The 23,681-nt window shown below is 42.0% G+C and overlaps 2 protein-coding genes across 4 annotated transcripts in view; one reads left to right on the top strand and one right to left on the bottom strand.

Moving 5' to 3' along the window:
* Nucleotides 1–7,901, top strand: part of ZNF518A (zinc finger protein 518A) — an 80,864-nt gene extending 72,963 nt beyond the window's left edge. The window contains exon 6 of the mRNA XM_070043844.1: nucleotides 7,770–7,901. Within this exon, the coding sequence (XP_069899945.1) occupies nucleotides 7,770–7,787 (18 nt within the window). The 3' untranslated portion in view covers nucleotides 7,788–7,901. The remainder of the gene's footprint in view (nucleotides 1–7,769) is intronic.
* BLNK (B cell linker) overlaps nucleotides 1–23,681 on the bottom strand; it is a 74,667-nt gene that overhangs the window by 34,328 nt on the left and 16,658 nt on the right. For 2 of the 3 annotated variants that reach the window (XM_030865203.3, XM_030865201.3), the window contains exons 2-5: nucleotides 18,189–18,254; nucleotides 13,942–13,991; nucleotides 3,408–3,448; nucleotides 655–729 (exon numbers count right to left, since the gene is read on the bottom strand). In XM_030865203.3, the coding sequence (XP_030721063.1) occupies nucleotides 655–729; nucleotides 3,408–3,448; nucleotides 13,942–13,991; nucleotides 18,189–18,254 (232 nt within the window). The remainder of the gene's footprint in view (nucleotides 1–654; nucleotides 730–3,407; nucleotides 3,449–13,941; nucleotides 13,992–18,188; nucleotides 18,255–23,681) is intronic. The other variant, XM_030865202.3, reaches the window with a different exon arrangement.

Raw genomic sequence — 23,681 nt, 5'->3', positions numbered from 1 at the left:
GAAGGAGCCCAAAGGAGGGTGCTTGTCCTTACCCTGGCATGGGGGAGCCAGGAAGGGACAGGGAGAGGGGGGAGGTAAGAAAATTCCTGTAGGGGGGATTTTCCCAAACCCCTAGGTCAGAAATAGCAAATGGGAATATGAAATTAGGCTGAATAAAGTAATGATAATAGTAATGATTATTATTATCACTAACATATCTATGCACTGTATACCTCATTGACCCCTCATCACAATCATATGAGATAGTTTTTTAAAAAGTCACGTTTTGCACTTGAGGAAACTGAGGCCCAGAGGAGTTGAGTAATTTAAGTCTGCGGTCTGTGCTCTGGGGAAGCCAAAGACTGTTCCCAGGCTGGAGGCCTGGGAGGTGGAGTGGGGGTGAAAGGGTGGGCCAGGGGGAGGCTTAACAGAGCAAGACCCTGGCTTCCCAAGCCAGGGACTCTCTTCATCCAGGCCAAGGACCCAATTAGTGCTGCTGCAGCATCCCAGGGAGACGTCAGTATGAGCACTGAGAAGCAGTTGCTTTAATAGACATTCAGAAAGTGAAAGAACCAGTGGGCAGCCAGACACATGTGCCTGAGTGGGGGACGGTTTGGGCACCCCACTTTGTTTCCGTTTTCGTGGAGCAGGGACTGGCTTCCTAGACTTAATTACCTGGAGGCTGAGGATCAGTGTGCATCCCGGGGAGGAGTCTGGAGTCCTTGCAGCCCCTCCGGCACAGCAGTCTGACTGAGAGGACCAGGTTGGCAGAGGTGGCAGAGAAGGTAGAAAAAGAGAGATCCCACGTCAGCTGTTCCTGGCAGCCGTCCTCTGACACTGAGCTGCCTACCAGACTGTGCCCCCATGAGGACCAGACTGAGACTATATATCCAGGGCCCAGCATGGGACCTGCTGCAGGGTAGGTGCACACCCAGCATCCTTGGAATGAATGAATGCACTGAGCTGCTGCCTGGGCTCTGAAGGGACTGAGGAGGAGGGAATGGACGCCCTTCATTTGGGAAGTCTTTTCTGTGGGAGATGTACCACAAGCCCCTCCTACTTCAAGCACAGTAGAATGCGTTGAATACCTTTTCATCAAGAGAATTAAAAGGGAATCTATTCAAACTTCTGAGAGTTTAAAAAAATCCCCTCCCCCCAAATTATTCTAAATTATGACAAACAAACTTCTTTTGTTAATTAATTAATTAATTAATCCATTCATTCATTCAATACTTGAGGAAGTACAATACTTTGGACAGTCTAATGGGAACTTTGAAGAAGGGAATGTGTAATCAGACAAAAATCTTCTCAAATTGTCCATTTCTTCATGCATGTAATCAATATTTATTGAGCACCTACTATGTGCCAGCCATCATGCTTGACTCAGAGCACAGTCCCTGGCCTCATAGTGCTTGTATGCTAGCATGGGAGACCAACAACAAACAAATAGTGAATAATAAATAAGTAAATAATCAAACAGATAAAATAGATATGCCTGGTCATAGATGCACTGAGGGAATGATCAGGTTCCTGAGACAGAGAGCAAAGGGAAGAGGGATTCTGTCTTGGAGAGGGGTGCTGGAAAGGCCTTCCTGGTGAGAAGCAGACACTTAAGCCAAGCCTGAAGTACAAGAAGGAGCCAACCAAGTGAAGAAGGATGGGGATACCCTGGTTTCTCCTTTCTTCTGCTCTTCCTTCACCTGCCCAAGGACCATGAGTCTGATATTGCTGAGTTAGGCAGGACCTCGACCTGCTGTAGGGACTGAGGGCAGGCCTGTGTGCCTGGGCTGGGATGAGCAACCCCTGCTGAGGGGGTGCGGGGAAGGCTAGACATGGCTGCAGGGGTCAGATTCCATCAGGTCTGGAGGCTTTAGCAACAAGCCTGGATTTCATTCTATGTACCAAGGGAATCCAATAAGGTAAACATTGTGAGTGAATGTTCAATCAATCCTTACTATAGCTGGTACCTTCATTTTGGTTGTTTAACTCTGGGGACACAAGTCATTCCCTCCTCTTCAGGCTGATTTTATTTTGTGTTTGCTAGGTCCCCACCTTGTCTTCTTCCAGCCAGCTGAGCTCAGTTTTCTCGGTTGCCTGGGGGAGGTTGGTCCAGCGTCTTAACTTTGCTTCCGATGTGGCCCTGTGTGTGTGTGTGCCTCCAGCAGGGGGCGCAGCTGCAGTGCTTCTGAGGGATCAGTGCTGCTGGGCCCTGGAAGGCTCTCCATGCCTAGGTGACCCACAGTGAGGCCACCTCACTCCTTCTTTACAAAAATATTTTCTCTGCAGTTGAAACGGGAGGAACTTCCGTCTCCTGATACTCTGAATAAACCCCAGGTGATGTACACAGTGCAGAGCTGGGCTCAGGCTCAATTCTGGGCCCTGGACAGGAGTCCTGGGTTCTCATCCTACTGGGTCACTGAGTAATTGAGAGATGGTCGGCAAGTCATTTTCAGGCTCTTGGCCTCAGTTTCCTTATGGGGTATGTGGTTGTGTGGAGGCCCTCTTGGATCCCTTCCAGATATAAAGCTCACAGACTGGAGCAGCCTAACATTCTGCATGAATCTGATATGTGAGGAATAATCATTGTACAGAAAAGTTTTTAGGATGTCTTGTCTCTATAAGATTCAGGCCCAAAGAGAAGTGGCCCCTGGGGCCCTGTGGGTTGCAGAGCCATCTTGAAGAGGTTCACAATTAATTCTGACACACCACTCCAATGTCATCATGGTCAGGGAGAGCCCTCGCCATCTGTGGCCCCCAGAGTCCGTTCATATCTTCTTGGTCACAGCAAGCCCCTTGAGTTTTAAAAGTCTGCTTCTGAGATCTGAGAGACTGGGTTTGAATTTTGGAATTGCAAGTTACTTAAACTCTCCATGTCTTGGTTTCTTCACCTGTAAAATGGGCAGGGCTGATGTCCAAACTGTTTAAGAACAAATCCAGCCCAGGTACTGACCGTGACCTTAAGGAGTGTCCCGGAGACTCCCCGATGTGCCAAGCATTCACTCTCTAGTTTGTTTAGGGCTCCTGGCAGGGACCAAGCAGTGATGGGGCACTGCGGAATTCAGGGCAGAGGCATTTGCCAACTGAGGTGGAAATATTCAAGCATTTTAACGTCTGTTTGGGCTGTGCTGAGTACTCTGAATACCAGCAGAAAATGGGGATAAGAATGCCTACTCATAGGGCTGTCATGAGGATTACATGAGGGAATAAGTAGGAAGCTCCTAGCCTGGCACATGATGGTGCTTTTGCTCAAGTCAGCCGTTGTGAGGTTATTGCTGCCCTGCCTATAGGTGGCCCTTCCAGCCCAGCCATCTCCCCTCCGTGACGGGCAGCTGACCACCAGCGTGTCATTCAGAAACAAGTCTTTATAAAGGCCTCCCAGGGGCCCTGGTGGAAATGATACCCTTCTAGTCCCAGGAACAAATACTTACAAAGTCATCTGACCACTGCTCCTCTTCGTCAGCTGGCCTCTCTGAAATGGCATGTGGGAAGCAGAAGGCACAAACATAAGTCTCAGCTGACCAGCTCCACCCTGTCCACAAGCACCCCGAACCTGCCTTCTCTGCCTTTGAGCCACCAGCTCCTATCTACTAGGCCTTGAACGGTTATTACAGTCATCTCATGTTCATTCCTTTCAAATCCTTTTTTTGTTTGTTTTTTTAAAGTCAGTTCTCAGAGGGAAGTTTATAGCTATACAAGCCTACCTCGAAACAAGAAAAATCTCAAATAAACAATTTAACCTTACACCTAAAGGAGCTAGAGAAAGAAGAACAAACAAAACCCAAAGTTAGCAGAAGGAAAGAAATCATAAAGATCAGAGCAGAAATAAATGAAATAGAAACAAAGAAAACAATAGCAAAGATCAATAAAACTAAAAGCTGGTTCTTTGAGGAGATAAACAAAATTGATAAACCATTAACCAGACTCATCAAGAAAAAAAGGGAGAAGACTCAAATCAATAAAATTAGAAATGAAAAAGGAGAAGTTACAACAGACACCGCAGAAATACAAAGCATCCTAAGAGACTACTACAAGCAACTCTATGCCAATCAAATGGACAACCTGGAAGAAATGGACAAATTCTTAGAAAGGTATAACCTCCCAAGACTGAACCAGGAAGAAATAGAAAATATGAACAGACCAATCACAAGTAATGAAATTGAAACTGTGATTAAAAGTCTTCCCACAAACAAAAGTACAGGACTGGATGGCTTCACAGGTGAATTCTATCAAACGTTTAGAAAAGAGCTAACACCCATCCTTCTCAAACTCTTCCAAAAAATTGCGGAGGAAGGAACACACCCAAACTCATTCTATGAAGCCACTATCACCCTGATACCAAAACCAGACAAAGATACTACAAAAAAAGAAAATTACAGACCAATATCACTGATGAACATAGATGCAAAAATCCTCAACAAAATACTAGCAAACAGAATCCAACAACACATTAAAAGGATCATACACCATGATCAAGTGGGATTTATCCCAGGGATGCAAGGATTCTTCAATATATGCAAATCAATCAATGTGATACACCATATTAACAAACTGAAGAATAAAAACCATATGATCATCTCAATAGATGCAGAAAAAGCTTTTGACAAAATTCAACACCCATTTATGATAAAAACTCTCCAGAAAGTGGGCATAGAGGGAACCTACTTCAACATAATAAAGGCCATATATGACAAACTCACAGCAAACATCATTCTCAATGGTGAAAAACTGAAAACATTTCCTCTAAGATCAGGAACCAGACAAGGATGTCCACTCTCACCACTATTATTCAACATAGTTTTGGAAGTCCTAGCCACGGCAATCAGAGAAGAAAACGAAATAAAAGGAATACAAATTGGAAAAGAAGAAGTAAAACTGTCATTGTTTGCAGATGACATGATACTCTACATAGACAATCCTAAAGATGCCACCAGAAAACTGCTAGAGCTAATCAATGAATTTGGTAAAGTGGCCTGATACAAAATTAATGCACAGAAATCTCTTGCATTCCTATACACTAATGATGAAAAATCTGAAAGAGAAATTAAGGAAACACTCCCATTTACCATTGCAACAAAAAGAATAAAATACCTAGGAATAAACCTACCTAGGGAGACAAAACACCTGTATGCAGAAAACTGTAAGACACTGATGAAAGAAATTAAAGATGATACCAACAGATGGAGAGATATACCATGTTCTTGGATTGGAAGAATCAATATTGTGAAAATGACTATACTACACAAAGCAATCTACAGATTCAATGCAATCCCTATCAAATTACCAATGGCATTTTTACAGAACTAGAACAAAAAATCTTAAAATTTGTATGGAGACACAAAAGATCCCAAATAGCCAAAGCAGTCTTGAGGGAAAAAAACGGAGCTGGAGGAATCAGACTCCCTTACTTCAGACTATACTACAAAGCTACAGTAATCAAGACAATATGGTAGTGGCACAAAAACAGAAATACAGATCAATGGAACAGGATAGAAAGCCCAGAGATAAACTCACACACCTATGGTCAACTAATCTGTGACAAAGGAGGCAAGGATATACAATGGAGAAAAGACAGTCTCTTCAATAAGTGGTGCTGGGAAAACTGGACAGCTACATGTAAAAGAATGAAATTAGAACACTCCCTAACACCATACACAAAAATAAACTCAAAATGGATTAAAGACCTAAATGTAAGATTGGACACTATAAAACTCTTAGAGGGAAACATAGGAAGAACACTCTTTGACATAAATCACAGCAAGATCTTTTTTGATCCACCTCCTAGAGTAATGGAAATAAAAACAAAAATAAACAAATGGGACCTAATTAAACTTAAAAGCTTTTGCACAACAAAGGAAACTATAAACAAGACGAAAAGACAACCCTCAGAATGGGAGAAAATATTTGGAAATGAATCAACAGACAAACGATTAGTCTCCAAAATATATAAACAGCTCATGCAGCTCAATATTAAAAAAACAAACAACCCAATCCAAAAACTGGCAGAAGACCTAAATAGACAGTTCTCCAAAGAAGACATACAGATTGCCAAGAAGCACATGAAAAGCTGCTCAACATCACTAATTATTAGAGAAATGCAAATCAGAACTACAATGAGGTATCACCTCACACCGGTTAGAATGGACATCATCAGAAAATCTACATACAACAAATGCTGAAGAGGGTGTGGAGAAAAGGGAACCCTCTTTCACGTTTGGTGGGAATGTAAATTGATAGAGCCACTATGGAGAACAGTATGGAGGTTCCTTAAAGAACTAAAAATAGAATTACCATATGATCCAGCAATCCCACTACTGGGCATATACCCAGAGAAAACCATAATTCAAAAAGACACATGCAACCCAATGTTCATTGCAGCACTATCAACAATAGCCAGGTCATGGAAGCAACCTAAATGCCCATCGACAGACGAATGGATAAAGAAGATGTGGTACATATATACAATGGAATATTACTCAGCCATGAAAAGGAATGACATTGGGTCATTTGTTGAGACATGGATGGGTCTAGAGACTGTCATACAGAGTGAGGTAAGTCAGAAAGAGAAAAACAAGTATCATATATTAACGCATATATGTGGAACCTAGAAAATGGTACAGATGAACCAGTTTGCAGAGCAGAAATTGAGACACAGATGTAGAGAACAAACGTATGGACACCAAGGGGGGAAATTGGTGGGGGTGGTGTGGTGGTGTGATGAATTGGGAGATTGGAATTGACATGTATACACTGATGTATGTAAAATGGTTGACTAATAAGAAAAAGAATTTTGAAAAAAATAATATAAAATAAAATAAAGTCAGTTCTCAATGTGTTAAGAAAAGTCTCACTGGGGCAGAGAAATGGTGCATCTGACCCTTATATGTCTTTGTCAAGGGATATTTTTGGGACCTGGGAGTAGCAATCCATACTGTGCTGCTTCCAAGGATTTCTTTGAGTCAATATGTGGATGGTGTAATAGGAAGAACACTGGACAGGGAGTCAGATAGACCTAAATTCTCATCCAGGATCTGTTTCTAACTAGTTGGAGAGTAGGCAAGAATATCTAATATCTCTCGGCCTCAATTTTCCAGATCTATAAAATAAAATCCCAGATCTCTAAAAGAGAGTAACTTCTATGATTCTCTGTGGCTCAAATGTTGACTTTCTTATAAAAAAATTTTTTTTCTGATGCTTTACTCCATGCCAGGCAATATTATCAGAGCTTTGTACTCACTTAGCTCTCTCAAAAATCTTATGAGGAAACTGAGGACTAGAGAAAATAGATCATTTGCCGAAGGTCATATAGTAAATGGTAAAACCAAGGGTTGAGCCCTGGAAGTTGATTGACTTCCAAGTGCATGCTCTGAACCCCAGCGTCATGCTGCCTCATTGTCCTTGGGCTCCAGGGTGCAGGCACTGTCTTAGGCTCCACAGGGTGTATAAAAATGGATGTGACAAGTCTTAAGTAGCTTATGATCTTGAAGAATAAAATAGGTCTGGATTATGACAGTCAAGGAGACTATTAGACCCCTTTCCCACCAAAACACGTTTAGAGTATGAGAAGCTTAGCGTCAATCCCATCACATAAACTGACCTCAGAGTCTAAATACAATTCACTCAATGAGACACAGGTTCAGATGGCAGAGTGGCTCTGATGACTGCACCATAAAGCTTCCCATCTTCCCTCCCACCCCACTGAGCAGCCATGGCTAGAAGGCCTGGTGGATGGTCCCTGAATCCCCCAGAACCTCAGTGGAAGCTTTTCTTGCCATTTCTATCCCCTGCCACAGCAGACCACTGACTCCTGAACCAGGGGGAGTCCACAGAGGCACAAGGAAAAGAATTATGGAGCTGAAGCACGGCCAGAAGCAAGTCTTTGGATCAAGGTGGCCAGGTTTTAAGCAGTGGCATCAACAGCGCCCTCTCTCAGGAGAAACGTGATAGAGGCTCTAAGAAGGAGCTTCATTCTACACGTCAAACGTGAGTAAAACCTTGACATTAACAGAAAATAATTCTTATGAAATTATTTTCTGGGTTGACTTATACCAAATTATAGTGTATTCTCATCATTAGGTTTGCCAAGAAACTCTAGAAGAAGAGGTGAACAAGTCCTCTTCCCAATATGCCAATAATGGAACAGTGGGGGAAGAAATTTCTAATATCTTAAGTTTGGGGATAACTGAAGGTCAAAACGTAAGGCAGCAAGATGTTTTTGTTTCAATCATTTACAATAGAAACCTTTATAAAATGCTTTTATAAGGTACACTTCCCTGCCTTGCTTCACTCCTGTTCTCAGTCAGGCAGGGTCCACTTTCTGATTAGCTACTGGTGAAAGCAGTTACAGCCATCGTCTAACTAGTTTTCCTGTCTCCACTATCCTTCCTCTTCAATTCATCCTTCCGACCGTTTCTGGCTATTTTCTTAAAATAAAGGTTGGATCATGCTATTCCTTTCCTCAAGAATCATCAGTGGCTCCCTATGGAATAAAGTCAAGCTTCTGTATCAACACATTCAAACGCCTGAACCTGCTGTCCCTCCATCGGCTCCTCTTGCAGCCGGATCGTCCTTGTTCACGTCTAGTAATAACAGACGGCTGGTTCCTCCAGCCTGCACTTTTGATAGTTCTCTGCTCTGCTAGCGCCGCTCCCCCAGCCCATCTTCCTTCTTCCATGGAAATCCCTGTCATCCCTCCTCCATAAGGTCTCTCCCAGTCCCTCTGCTCATAACCCATCAACTTCTTTCTCTGAGCCCCCGTAGATGCTGCTGGCCCCTTGTAGCATGTACTTCATTCTGCCCTGTGCTATGACTAAGTTGTTTGTGTCTCTCTGTACCGAAAAGCAAGACCTATTTAATTTATCTTTGGGTCTGGATGGCATTTTGCATTTGTAGTTCTGCATTAATAAAAGCATAAACTGATAAATGTGTTGAATGGGTGACAATGAGGAAAATAATAATAGATTCCATCATTGAATACCTCCTATGTGCTGGGTGCTAGGGGAAGTGTTATAAGTGTATTTCTTCATTTATCCTCAAAGCAGTACTGTGTGGTAGGTGCCATTATTATCTCTGTTTTACAATCGAGGAAACTGGGGCTAAGGCACATGTGTCTGAGGCACATGGCTGGTGAGTATGGGGGCTGGATTGGAGGCCAGGCTGTGTTGGCTCCTGCAGCTGAAATCTCATGTGAGCCACCTGGCCCTCCACTGAGCATTCAGATAAAACCAAGGAGAAACAGAAAGCTCTGCTTCTATGGTGGGCATTTACCCAGCAATCCCTGTCTAAGTATCTTTCTTTGCCCTGAGGTCTCCCCGCTTTATCATTGCTCCGATCTCCTCCCTGAATGTTATCAGTGGTGGGAGGAGAAGGTGGACCTCCTGGGGACATGACAACAGCCCCTGGCTGTCAGGGCCCTAGGGTACAAGGAGAGAGGCCTTGTTCAGTTCTGACCTCTCAGGGGCTTGCAGAGTGACGAGTGGGGCTTCTGCAGTGACCCCAGAAGACTCTGGGGGCACCACGACTGATCTCCCCTCCCCACCCTCCCTCTCCAGCCAGACCTTAGACTCAAAGATAGAGGAGGCTGTTCAACTCTGAAAGTTCAACAAGCAGGTGTTAATGTCAGAGGCTCTGGGGCTTTCAGAATAGTAAATAAGAAATGCCCCAGAAAAGTGTAGCCATCCCAGCTTGGGTCAAAGGGAGGAAAAATGGAAGCCTGGGGTGGGTCTTCTTTTTAGTGGCTGCAGTAACCTTGGACAGGTTACTTAATGTTCCTGAAACACATTTTCCTCATTTGTGAAACTGAGATAGTCATTTCTATATAATGTGCTAATGGAGATTAAATGAGCTAATGTCTGTAAAGAGCTTAGCATAATGCCCAGGACAGAGTAAACACCCAATATGTTTTGGATATCTTCCTTTCCCACAACAATGCCAGCTGCACAGGAGTAATACAGTTTGCTCAGTGGACCGTGAGCTCCCTGTGAGCAATGTTCCCTCCTCAGAGACCAAGTAGGGTTGTGAGGTCTGAAGTGAAAGCAACAGGCTGCACGCTGGCCTGACCTGCATCTGTAGGAGGTCCAGGCCTCCATTCTTTGTATAATTCAAGCTTTGTCCTTACACACTCCACTAGAGGGACCGTGGTTACTCTTTTGCTGACCTCTGGGGGGCGCTGGCTCTTTCTAGCCTCTGCTCGCTGAAGGTCAGCATCACCAAGGTCAACACACTCTCCAACTTGGCTTAAAGGGTTTGGGAAGCCATTTGCTTCCGGAACTGGAAAGAGGACATAATTCCAGCATCCAGCTGAAACAGGTGGGGCTGTTTCAGAAGCCTTGGGTGGATCAAATCTGCACAGCCCTCCAGGGAGCACTCGATAGGCTTCCTGGGCTCAGGAGGTCTGGTGGGCTAAGGTCTCCAAGCACTGGGGCCTCCAAGATCCTTGAAGATGCTATAGGTTCAGGAGGAACTGTCAGGGTTGGTTTCTGAGGCCCCAGGCTTGCAGCTGCGCAGGGACCCCAAGGCTCAGGGAAAGTAGCTGGAAATGCTCCTGGGACATGAGTTGGGGGGGGGCAGGGATTGGCAAAGGGGGTACTAACTGCAGGTGATGATGGTGGTTTTGCCAAAAGGACCTTTTCCAGGGATTGCGTGTAAGAGCAGGGAGATTAAGCAAGGCCGTACTGGTCTGGTGAAACAATAGGATGAATTTTAGAGATTCTGGAACTTCAACAGATTTGTCTTTCAGTTCAGGAGAATCAATATAAGAACAGAGTTGGTGGTTTATAGCAGGGTTTGTCAAATTTAATATACATTCAAATCCTCTGGAGTTCTTAAAATGCAAATTCTGATCCAGTAGTTCTAGGGTGGAGCAGAGATTTTGCATTTCTAACAAGCTCCCAGGTGATGCTGTTGCTGCCAGGCTAGGAATTACACTTTGAGTAGCAAAGACTTAGAAGACATGACTGGGCCAGGTTTCTGTGTTCCAAGAGAGATTAAGTACAAATGTACTGATATCAAGACTATTTGGGGGGTTTCAGGGAAGAGAGCAGGTGTCTGAGGTCAAGAAAGGCAACTTCTGAGCATCAAGGAGATTGGAAGAGGCAAAGTTCTAAAGCCAGGGAAGGTTAGGAGAGACTTGCTTCATCACTGGGCCCTGGGCTCCCAGGACTTGTGTTTCTGCCAGAGTGTTGAGTATTTGCTTTGGCGGGAACCTAACAGGTCTTCTGGTTCAGCCCTGCATGATCTAGAAAAGGAGAAAAGAGCGAGTTGTCCAAAGTTACACAGCCATTTAGTGGCTAGGCATTGAAGGACCTTGTATGCAGGCTCGGTAGTTTGCAGTTCTTCTTGTTGATGATGGAGAGCCATGAAAATGTTTAAGCAAAGGTATTTCAGAACAGTTCTCTGGTGGAGGTTGAGAGGACCCCGTGGAATTAGGAATTCAGGAGACTACTTAGAGGCTTTTGTTCTAGGACAAGCAAGAGATGACCAGGGTCTGAGCTGTAGCCATATACATAGAGAGGGACAAAAATATTTGAGAGACACTTAAAAGAGAGAATTAATAAGTTTTAGAGATTAATTTTTTTTTGTAGAGTTTGAAGGAAGAGGAGGAATCAAGGATGATCTCCAGTGTGTGTGGGTTAGGCCAAAGGGTGAATAAATCATGAATCTCCCTGTCTTCCGCCCAAGTAAAAAGTAGAGGAAAGGAAGGGGCCTGGGTGAGGGCATGAGCAAGGAGACAGTTGAGTATGAGGAGGCCAGACATCCATCCTGAAGTCAGATAGATCGAATTGCCTCTGAGCACCTAATGTTTGTATCCAGCATCTCCAGTGCTGCTGGGTCATCTACAAAGTGACAAACGTTCCTCCTAATTCCCCAGGATCCAAATTGAATGTCACCGTCTCAGAGAGACCTTCCCTGACTGCTTACATGGTTCCCTTACCCCATACTGATTCCCTATCACTGCATCTGCCATGTTCCTTCACAGCAGTTACCATGTTTGGTAACTTGTATTTACCTGTTTATGTTCTGATTTATTATGTGACTCCCCACTAGTCATTAGGCATTTTAAGGTTGAAGACTATATTTTGTTCCTTATTATATATCTAGCACAGTGAGTGTCAAACAGGACACTCATGTAATATTTGTTGAGTGAATCAAAGACTGTGTGGTATGGCTGAAGCACCTGGAGATGTTTATTCTAGAGAAGAAGCCATTCGAAGGACCTCACTTCTTAATTCTATCCTTGAAGTTTCACAGAACAACTCTGTTTCCCCTTTTTTTAATATTTAAAAACTTGCACTATGTGGCCACCCGGAGAGACTTAGGAAGCCACAGGAAATGGATCACATCTTCATCACTCCAGGGTTGTCTCTCCATGACTGGACAAGACAGGCTTGGGAGGTCATCACAGGAGGTGTCCAAGTGGAAAGTGGGCCTTGTGTGTGGTGCATGGGGGGGGTATCTTTAAGCACTGGATTGGATGTTAGATTATATGACCTCTGGGGTCCCTTTAAAACCTGAGACTCCATGATTCCATATTTTCCAATCAAACCTTTGGGTACCTAACAGGTTCAGTCTGCTTTGATTTCTTTTCTTTTTTAGAACTTGGAGGGAAAATGTATTTGTTCTCTTTAACTTTTCTTTTTTTTTCTGGCTGTACCGCTCGGCTGGTGGGGTATTAGTTCCCCAACCAGGGATTGAACCCGGGCCCTCCGCGAGGAAATTCCCTCGTTTGCTTTTGATTAAGTAGATTTTAGACAAGATTGGGTGTGTTCAGGGTGGTATGGCCATAGACAAATTAGGTAGATTTTAAAAGTCAGGACGGGGTGTTGATTCTTTAGCTCCAAATTGCAAAGGAATCCCCTAATCAACTGTCTAGGCTTGCTGACTGATTGGCAATGTGAGGTCAATAAATACTGTGTGACCTAGTGAGTTCTGGAAAGTGACCAATGGGTCAGTCACCAGACTTGGTATGCTGGTCAGCATTTCTGAATGTGATAAGATTTCATCAGTGCCCAAGGGGAACTCAACTACCTGATTTAATGCTATCTTGATCAGTGGCAGAAAAAAATAAAATAAAATAGTAATCATCCTTTAAGGTTGTGATTTGGTTTTAGCTGTTGCCCTATAGAGGAAGAGTCTTCATCAATGTCTGTAGCCTTGTGGTTTTCACTGAGGGCTGTATAGATCTGTCCATATCCAGGACATTTTTATATTTAAGCCAGTAGAAAGAGATTTTAGACTTATCCTCCCAATGCATCTGTTCTAGAAAAGGAAAGTGTGGTGGATAGTTTACTTAGCTTACCGCTGCCATAAACACTACTAACCTCAAGAGTAACTCCTCTTCCCTGACGAAGTTGATCTTAGGTGGAATGGGGTTGCAGGGCTAAAACTTGGAGAGCACTGAGTAACTATGTGCTATCAGTAATTTATTCCATACCCCTCCCCCCCACCTCACTGACCCTCAAATATCTTTTTAACAATTCTTTGTCTAGGAAGCCTTCCATTCCCCACTTCCTGCACATTCTCCACCTCAGATTAGATTAGGTACTGTTGCTGTGTACTTCCATAGAACTTTGTGCTTCCCCATCACGCTGAATTGTAATTGCTTTTAATATCATTTATCTTCCCTTCTAGACTATAAATTCTGTGAATATGGAGATTATATCTATTTTATTTTCACTGTATTTCTACTAAAGCCTTGTATGTGCCTGGCACATGGAAGTTGCTTAGTACATATCTGATAAATAGGTGAGTGGATGTATGTATGTATGTATGGATGGATGGATGGATGGATGGATTGAAGGATTACTACCTCCCCGCTACAGTCAAATGCCTAATAGATTTGGTCATTCTTAAAATTAGGATGGGCTCCTTTTGTTTTCAAATGAGGAGAACAGTGTTCCCTTTTCAAGAAGTAACTGTGAACGTTAGAGTAGTCAAGAGTCCAAGTATCTTAGAAATAACTCTTACCTGAGGCATAGTCCCTTCGCGGAACACTTGGAGGTGCTTTGACTTTCAGCCTGTAAATAACAAATTAGACAACTGGTCAGTGAGTAGGACAACTGTTGTCAAGGTCCATGATATAAGCATGTTTACAGATAATGGATAGATAACTAATAGAATAATAGCTTCTTTTGGACTCATCACATTGAAAGACTAAACGTACTGTAAACATAGCGAAGCCATTAGTGAGCGGTTTCCCACCTCTCCCCATCTCCCCGGTGTGGCTGTGACTCGACAAAAGTGAAGTTGGGAGGTGAAAGGGCTCCGAGAGGCCAGAATACATGTAAGCGCTGAGCTCAGAGGTCCAAGGAAGGTAAATGTTGATTGGTTGATAAGAAGGGAAGAGAAGATGAACTCTATTTTAACAAATAATTTAATAAACGTTTTAAATAATAGTAAAAAATTAGCTATAATCAACAGTTTAGCTGTAGGTGGGACTGAAATTATTTTTGTACTATTGAAAAAATGCCAAATAAGTGAGCAGTGAGTGTCTCCAGGTTGGGGATTGTGATATTTAGATTCGAAGTTGAACTGTTTCAAGCACTCTCAAAACTGCTATCTTTATGCACATATAAAATGGTCTGAATATGCACAATGCTTCCCCACTCATTAAAAGGAGAAAACGAAAATTACATTTCAAAAACGTATCCCAGTTTTTAGGCTTTTTACAAGTTCTGACAACACTTTCTCTTTCATTATTTGAAATGTGTAAGGTTTATAGTAAATTATTATTTTTAATAATAGTTACCCAGTTTATTTAAGAATGATTTGCTTAGTGAAATTTAAAATATATATAAATAAACCTATATAAAACTCAGTAGCCTTCATATACTAAAGTGTCACATCTCTTTATATAAGCAGTGTATAAGGTAACCATTACATACAAAACATATTTCATTTTGGGGGGAAAAAGCGGTACAGAAAATCACGTTTGATTACAAAAAACAAGCCTTATAAACCAGAACTGTAATGGTGCAAAACTAACAATATTTATATTTGCCTAGAAATTCTGCATTTTGTTTCACCAAAGGCTCTCCTGTTTGTTATTTCATTTAATTCTCAGCAAGCCAGCAGGGTGAGCTGGGAAGACATTGTCATTAGACCTATGATGAGGTCCAGAGAGAGATTGTCCAAGGTGATGAAGGGAAGAAAAACAAAAACAGAAGTGTATCTGGTGTGAGATCTGTTCAGGGAACATTAAGATTTCAAAAAACACAAACCAACTATTACTTTTTATTGCCTTCCTTTCAAAAAAGAAAAGAAAGGGTATTTTAATACCCCCAAATGTGTGAAGGTCATCATCTCAGAATAAATGACAGATTCAAGAGATTACCGTTGTTCACTGAACACCGACCAGGAATAAGAGGTGTGGTTTGGGCCTCACTGAGCAGCCAGCAGCTGCATGCCAACCCCCAATACTTCAAGGTCCTTATTTTCTCATTTGACCATGAACCAGTGACAACTCTGTTCTGCTCTTCTGTTAGGAAACCAGTGTACTCAACTGTGCTTCCTCCTTTCAAGGTGGCACCTGTTACTTGGTTACGAGTGAGAGCTTAACTTCGGGGCAGTTAGACCCAAAGGGCCATTGACTTCACCCAGGGTAATGACTGTGGCAGCCATATTTCCCAAGCTGAGAAGAAAACATGGTTTGTCAAGTAAAAGTGCATTTAGGGACAATGGGCAGAATGACGTAGAAATTATATGGAAAACTTTGAGCTCCATGGCTTCTGTTAAGTATGACTGGCCATGGAATAAAGAGACATTTTATACAAAGACTTCATAGTATTGAGAGAATTGGTGTATTGTAAAATTGGCAACTGTGGGATAATTAATCTAGAATTGCTAGTAATTGAAACAATGACTAGCAGGGTTCTCTCATTTCAATGAGATTCTATATATATCAGAAATAAGAAATGAAAATAATCACACACCTCTCCCCATCATAGGACAGAACATGAAGACAAATTCTTCTCCTGTATGAGGTGACCACTGCCCCACAAGCAGAAGACCATTTTAACTATTTTATGGTGATCAGTTATACATGTTGAAACTCGTTTACATTTTATAGCCTAAAAACACCACAAAAAGTGATTTCTTACTCTTTTTTTTAAATTTTATTTATTTTTTGGCTGCATTGGGTCTTCGTTGCTGCGTGCAGGCTTTCTCTAGTTGTGGCGAACGGGGGCTACTCTTCTTTGCTGTACGCAGGTTTCTCATTGTGGTGGCTGCGAAACACAGACTCTAGGCGCGCAGGCTTCAGTAATTGCAACACACGGGCTTCAGTAGCTGCAGCACGCAGGCTCTAGGGCACAGGCTCAGTAGTTGTGTGGCGCACGGGCTTAGTTGCTCTGCGGCATGTGGGATCTTCCCAGACCAGGGCCTGAACTCATTTCCCCTGCATTGGCAGGCAGATTCTTAACCACTGCTCCACTAGGGAAGTCCCTGGTTTCTTACTCTTAAGTTTCGCAAAGACCAAAAAAGAAAAAAAAAAGATACTCTGTTCTGAAGGCACAAGGAAATGAACTTTTATCCACTATTGGTGGTACAAAATTTTTGGACAGCAATTTGGCAATATCAAGCAAAATTTCAAGGGCACAAATCCTTCTACCCAGAAACTAGAAATTTCAGTTCAGGAATTTAGCTTTCTGGTACATTCAAAGTCTGCAAAGGATATTTATTGAAGTATTATTTGTGACAGGTAAACTAAAAGAAATGGCCACAAAATTTTGATAGATATTATCAAATTGGCCCCCAAAATGTATGTTTAAACTCCTACTCCCACTTTAAAAAATGTCCATCAATATGTAGCTGGTTAAATTAATGATAATACATTTATAGTAGACTATTAATTATCTGTTTAAAAGGTATATGGTGGGCTTCCCTGCTGGCACAGCGGTTGAGAATCTGCCTGCCAATGCAGGGTTCAAGCTCTGGTCCAGGAAGATCCCACGTACTGCGGAGCAACTAAGCCCATGCGACACAACTTCTGAGCCTGCGCTCTAGAGCCCATGAGCCACAGTTCCTGAGCCCGCGAGCCACAACTACTGAAGCCCACGTGCCTAGAGCCCATGCTCCGCAACAAGAGAAGCCACTGCAATGAGAAGCCCATGCACCGCAACGAAGAGTAGCCCCACTCGCCATAACTAGAGAAAGCCCGTGCACAGCATGAAGACCTAAAGCAGCCAAAAATAAATAAATAAATAAACTTTTAAAAAAAGGTATATCGTTATTTTTACATACTAACAAAGAAAGATGTCCGTGATTTAGCATTAATTAAAACCAACAAAGGAAGTTGGTAGAATGTGTATGTGGTATGATGCCACTCATGATGAAAATGTATGTACTATATCTATGTCAATGTGTGTATGTGAGTATGTAAGCATACACATATAGATATATAAACCAAATTCACTCATGCTGTGTCCATTTCTGGGGAGTGGGTTAGGGTGGGGATAGGAGAAAGTGAGAGATTTTGACTTTGTACAATTCTGAACTCTTTGATTTTTTTTTTTCCTGGTGAATCTGTATTACTTTCATAAAAACAAAAACAAAAAAGCCTTAAACAAAATCTTAACAGAATACCATTTCCCCTTTCCTCTTGACTTAGATTTTGAGTGGTAAATGCTGGTATGTACAATGTACAATTTCTATTCTCTAAAAAGCAACAAAAAGAAACTTAGGGGCTTGTATGTGTGTCTGTGTGTGCAGGAAGGTTTGGAATTCTAACTTGCCCTCTCCAAGTGCCAACTGAAAACACCATTTTAAGGCCATAATTGAAAAAGCAGAAATCAAAATATGGAAACAGTTATGGCATCCTAAAGAAGTCAGGCTGTGTTCTTGCAACTTCTCTTTTGGACTTCTCCAAGTGTGTCCTAGTGACCCTTGGCTAAGTGGTCAGAGAAGCTGATTGTCCTGCTTCTATAAGGGTCTCTTTTGATGTTTGCCAGGCACCTTGCATGGCATAGCTCAGCTTTCCAGCAGTGAGAGAGAAAAGCAAGGTGCCTGAGTACCACCCACTCATTCACCATGTTTCCTGAATGTGGGTCTGACCACCATGACTCTAGCCATGAGTAAGAAAGTGTCGCATGCTAAAGAGGTCGCAACTCATCACTCGGGTAACAGGGAAGTTTTGTGTTCTTCCACTTAGTGCAGGCTGACATAAGATGTTATTTACATAAATAAGTGTTCACATAGTGCTATGGCATCTAACTTACTTTTTGATCTTGTTCATTATTCCACCTTCATTGTTCTTGATATCATGGACCATTTTTTGAAGCTGCCTGTAAGAAATGAAATTAAACATAAAATATTAACAACTAGGTTGATTTTTTAAAAAGTCTTCTCTCCTTCTTAAGTATAAAAAAAAAGAGAGAGAGAGAGAAAGAAACACCTTACCATAAACCCCCAAACACCCGTTCAACGCCCCCACCCGTTGAAGTCTGGGTCAGTCTCAGGCTGTAAGAGGAATTCTGATTCTCAGATCAGAACAGAATATCTGTTCTGAGGAGACATGTGAGCTCTCATAAGCCTCACTGTTTATCACATATTGTCCTCGGAGCATCAACATTGCAAGGATGCAACTACCTTGAAGGACACAGTATAGACAGAAATCAGCCTCAAGATTTTTTTTTCTTGGTTAACTTTACTAGGTAGAATCTGGAAAATTGCACAGATATCTGAAACTTCTGCAGAACAAAAAGTAATATGCACAAAATCGAAAGATAAATGCCATGCTGGAAGAAATATTTGCAACACATAATAAGAAGAAGAACTACATGTTTTGATTAACAAAGAAATCTTACAACTCAGTTAAAAAAGTTTAAAAATGTGGTAGGAAAATGAGCAAAAGATGTGAATGCAGAGCTAACAGAAAAAAAATACCAGTGGCCAACAGACCAATGAAAAGTTATTTAACATCACTTACATTTAAAGAAATCTAAATGGAAACAATGAGATATCATGTTCTACCTATCAGATGGGCAAAACTTAAGCATAATAATCCCCAGGATTGACAAGTATATGAGAATACAGATATTCTTGGGAATATAAATTATTACAATCAATATCTGTCAAAACGTAAAACCACTATGCCTTTTGACCTGGAAATTCCACTGCTAGGAATTTACCTTATGAACATAGTCACAAGCTATACAAACATTATACATATCAGCATGTTTATTGCAGAATTATGTGTAATAACCCTACTCCTTCCTGCCTTTCCCACTAAAAACACCTGGGAACTACCTAAATGCCCATTTATCATTAAAAGGGAACTAGTTAAATACACATTGATAAAACCATAAATGGAATACCACAGACCTTAAAGAAATACATCTATATTGCTGATATGTAAAAATACTCGAGATATTAAATTAAATGAAAATGGAGGATGAGGAGAAAGAAAAGAAAGAAGGAAAATTCAGAATATGCATATATTTTTTTGTGGGAAAAAGAAGACATACATACATGTGTGCTGATATGGGCATAACTTTTTAGAAGGATATGCAAGAAGTTGTTAAATGGTTTTCAAAGCTAATTGTAATTAGAAAAGTTTACAAATTAGAAAAAGGGTCAGAGTATAGGACCATGTTTTGTTTTCTTAATAATGATTTTCTAACTTAAAATATATCTAAATAAAATTTCACATGGTTCTGCCTTGAAAGAGTAACATATTTGAATTTACCTTCCAGGCAAGCCTTTCCTTTGTTCTGAGAAAACTATTTCATTGGGCCCTTTAGTTAATGAAATGTAAACTTGTATATAGCCATTGTTCTAGAAGAAAATGGACTTTTTCCATTAAAAAATGCAGATTTTTCTCACTTTGGGAGCTAAGCCCTCTGTTAGCTAATATGAAGAGTAGTGCATAATTAGGCTTAGCATAGGTCTAGGAAACCCCATTGATTGGAATTGGAATCTGGGAGAACTAGTCTCTTGGACTATGTATGGATTTATGACTCATATGCTGCAAAGTTTTTTGGTGTAGGGATGGAGCAGTTGAGAGGATGAGAGGACAGCTTGTCCGAGGAACTCCGCCTGGCCTGGCCTGTTTGCGTCCTCCACTAAGTGTTAATCTCAGGCTAACTCTCCTGTGCTGATGTTCTGCTGTAGTCGTTTCCTGAGGGCCGTTGGGCATCAAGGAAATGGCGGGAGATTTATTGTATAAGTGATAGACATTCCCTCTCTCAACAGCCTTGGGAAAAGGGAGATTGTCAAACAAGAAATGGGAACTTAGACTGGGGATTTGGGGGAGCGCTTTTCCCTTCTAGGTCTAATCACTGTGAGGACCTGGAGACCTGCAGAGCAGAGACAAACCTGAGGGGTTTTCAATGGTGGGGAGCTGGAGGGGTGGGGAGGTAGCCCTGAACCTGAGACTGGGTCTGGGCCTCTGCGTTGAGAAGAGCCATCCACAACGCCATCCGTAGCCATTTTCAACGAGATAATTCTCTTTATTGTCTCTGAATCTTCAGTAGTATCCTGTCAGGATCTGTAGCCCAGCCTTGGTTGGGCTGTGGGGAAGAGTGTGTCCCATTGGCACGGAGCGGTGGAGTGCAGAGGGAGGACAGGCTGGAGAGTGGAGTAGAAAGAGAAGAGAGACTTCTTTCAGGACATCCTTAAGGCTGCATCTTGGGGAATCATTTACATAACTGGGGGACCCACTGAGGGGCCCAAGTTCAGATATGGGAAGGTCAGTGCAAGTCATAATTTGGGTAACAAAGGAAATGAGGCCACATCTTATATCGCTAGTTAGGGAAGCTGGGCATGTTGACTCCATATGTGTGAGAGCTCAGCAAAGCACCAGGCTCAGCGGCAGAGAGAGAAGGATGGATGAGAGAGAAGAGGACCAACTGGCCCATCAGAGACACACAGAGGGTCCTTCAAGCTGGACTCTTGAGTTACCTCAGAACCATACAATATTCTAGAATTTGTTCACGTACATCCTGTACAAACCCCTTTCTCCTTTACCGGAGGAACTATAGAGAATCTGTGAGATAGAGGAATGGGTGAAAATGAAAAATAGGAGGTCTGGGAGTAGAGAGGAAATGAGATTGAGAGAGAGGTTGAAATGGATTGATTGGAAAGAACTTGAATAATTTCAAGTGGAGAGCAGAGGGCACCTCTGGTTATAAGCTGACTGTAACCGAGTGGAAAGTCTTTAGCCTAAGTTAATGCCTAAAGGGGTAAAAGGCCAAAATGAGCCAGAGTGAAGGATCCTATCAGAGGTCTGTCAAGAGTGGGACACAGGCAGAGTAATAGGGAGCCAGAGGCTGATTTGCATAAGTGACTTTGCTGTAGGCGTAGACAAACAGATGTTACAAATAGTTGCAAAAAAGTTTGAGGTAATTTTGTCATTTGTTCAACTTGGTAGCTGATGCTTCTTGGCATTTCCTAATTACTTTTAATTATAGATTATTAAAATAATTATAATCTATAACTATAGTAAATCGTTGAATTTTTCTCCTCCCTCTGCGTCTCATTCACACAAATCCTGACGTCCACAGACTGCTCAGTTACAGCTGCCAAACTTAGGTTACCTTATAAGTCAGTGTCCCCCAAACCAAGAAAATGTGGTAACGCTCTCAGCTCATTCTATCAACTCTTCATACACTGTGCGATGCACAGCTTTTGCTGCCCTCTAGTATCTTCTGCTCCATGTTGGAGCACAGTTTTTCCTCTACCACAACTTGAAGGATGTGCAATAGCAAAGAAATGTGCAACTGGACTGTTTCAGGAGAGGATGCTCTCGAGCTGAACATCAGTTGTTTCACCGTGATAAGTTGTGTGTGGGTGAAAATAGGTAAGGCATAAAAAAGCTGCACTTTGATTTTTCGTTTCTGAGATATCCTTCCATGGTTGGGAGAATGAATAATAGGATCACAATGTTCTAATTTTTTAAAGTTGTGAAGAGACAGCCATGTGTACGTAACAAAATAAAACAAAGGACATAGCTTATCTAATACACATTTTAAAACAATATTAATATGCAATTTTTAAGCAGTATGGCATTTAGGCGTTTAAAAATGGTGAGAAGGTAATATAAATAATTATATTTATTATTCCTTGTATAAACCAAATTGAATTTTATATTCTCTCCTTGGTCATTGTTTCAAATTTATTTTTCAAGGTTTTGAGTTAATATCAACAAATTTATTTAACAACACACTGTAGTGTGTTGGCTGAGCCTGGATCTCAATAAATTTAGATGCCATGAGGTCCTGAGAGAGGAAAAATCATCATTTGAAAGTTACAAGCAGTTTTTTGCCTTCAAAGAAGCAGCTTACTTTAGAATCTGATAGACCCGTGGTCCTCACACCAAACTGCACCGGAATCACCTGGAGGCCCTTTGAAACCCAGAGTTTCACTCCACCCCCGGAGTTTCTGATTGGGTACTTCTAGGTGGGGCTGGAGAATTTGCATTTCTAACAAGTTCCCAGGTGATGCTGACTCTACTGCTCAGAAGCCCACCCTTTGGGCTCAACTGTGAAGGATCATACCTTTTCCCACTGCGGGCCTTTTAGTTGTGTCATGTAAAGCAAATACCTGCTTGAGGAAAATTAAAATCCTTGTTAACCCTGTGCAAAGTTTCAGACAGAGAAGCTGAGTGGTCAGTTTGGTAACCTAATTTGGACGTATTCTTTACCAGACTGTCACTTCTTTATGGGACCTGATTTTTCTCTGTGGGAATTTAGACTACCTTGTGCCTGTATATTTTTATTTTTCTTATAGTCACACACTTTCTTCTTGAGGCACAGTTTGTAAAAGCTGCAGAGTGGAGATGAAGGGGCTACAGGAAGGATGTGCCCCTGACACTGTGCAGTAGTCCAGAAGCAACTGGACCTGCTCTGAGCGGAGTGCTATGGCTGGGATTTTGCCATTCCTCATATGGTGCTCTAACACGGAATGTGGTGGCGTTGGGATGAAGACACAACCATAGCCCTATCTGTGGGGGATGAGCTGTGGGGGATGAGTTTCTTTTTTGGACTTACAGGTAAGTAGTGGCTGGTTACACAGGCTGTACAATTTTTAATTTCTGATGATTTCTGATTTAAAATGTAATGTGTGCTAAGTAAAAGAATCCAATCTGAAACAACTACATACTGTATGATTCCACCTGGAATCTGGAAAAGGCAAAACCACGGAGACAGTAAAAAGATCAGAGGTTTGTTAGGAGCTCAGGAGGAGGAAAGGATTTTTAGGGAACATGGGATTTTTAGGGCAGTGAAACTATTTTGTGTGAGACTGTTAATGGCAGCTGTATGCAATACATGTTCATTGTAGATGAACTTGGGTAGATTTCCTCCAGGCCGGAAGGTACCCCAGAATTGGGTTTTATTATTATTGTTGTTGCTGTGGGTTTTTTTTTTTTTTTGGTAGTGGCAGGGAGGGTTAACTGAGAACACTCCCGAGCCTGACATGGCTGGTTGGCATGGAAGGATGGATTGGTGGGATGCAGAGCTCCACTAGGGCTGGGATTGGGGTGGGGGGCACTGGGAGGGCAGTTGCACGTGGCCAGATCAGCAAAGAGTAGTCCAAAAACAGACATATTTCACTAAAAACCTTTCTAATAATTTTTATTATATACAGGACAAGATTTAAAATATGCTATCATCTGCAAGAGTGCTTTTTTTTAAAGTTTAGTAGAAAAAAAATCAGAAAACATCTTGTTTTCCTTTTAGCTTCTTATTGCACTCACAGAGGACCATGAAAAG

This window comes from Globicephala melas, chromosome 16 (genome assembly GCF_963455315.2).
Source record: "Globicephala melas chromosome 16, mGloMel1.2, whole genome shotgun sequence".
NCBI classification, from domain to species: Eukaryota; Metazoa; Chordata; class Mammalia; order Artiodactyla; family Delphinidae; genus Globicephala; species Globicephala melas.
Note: the sequence above shows the minus strand (reverse complement) of the source record. Positions and strands in the feature narration are given on the sequence as shown.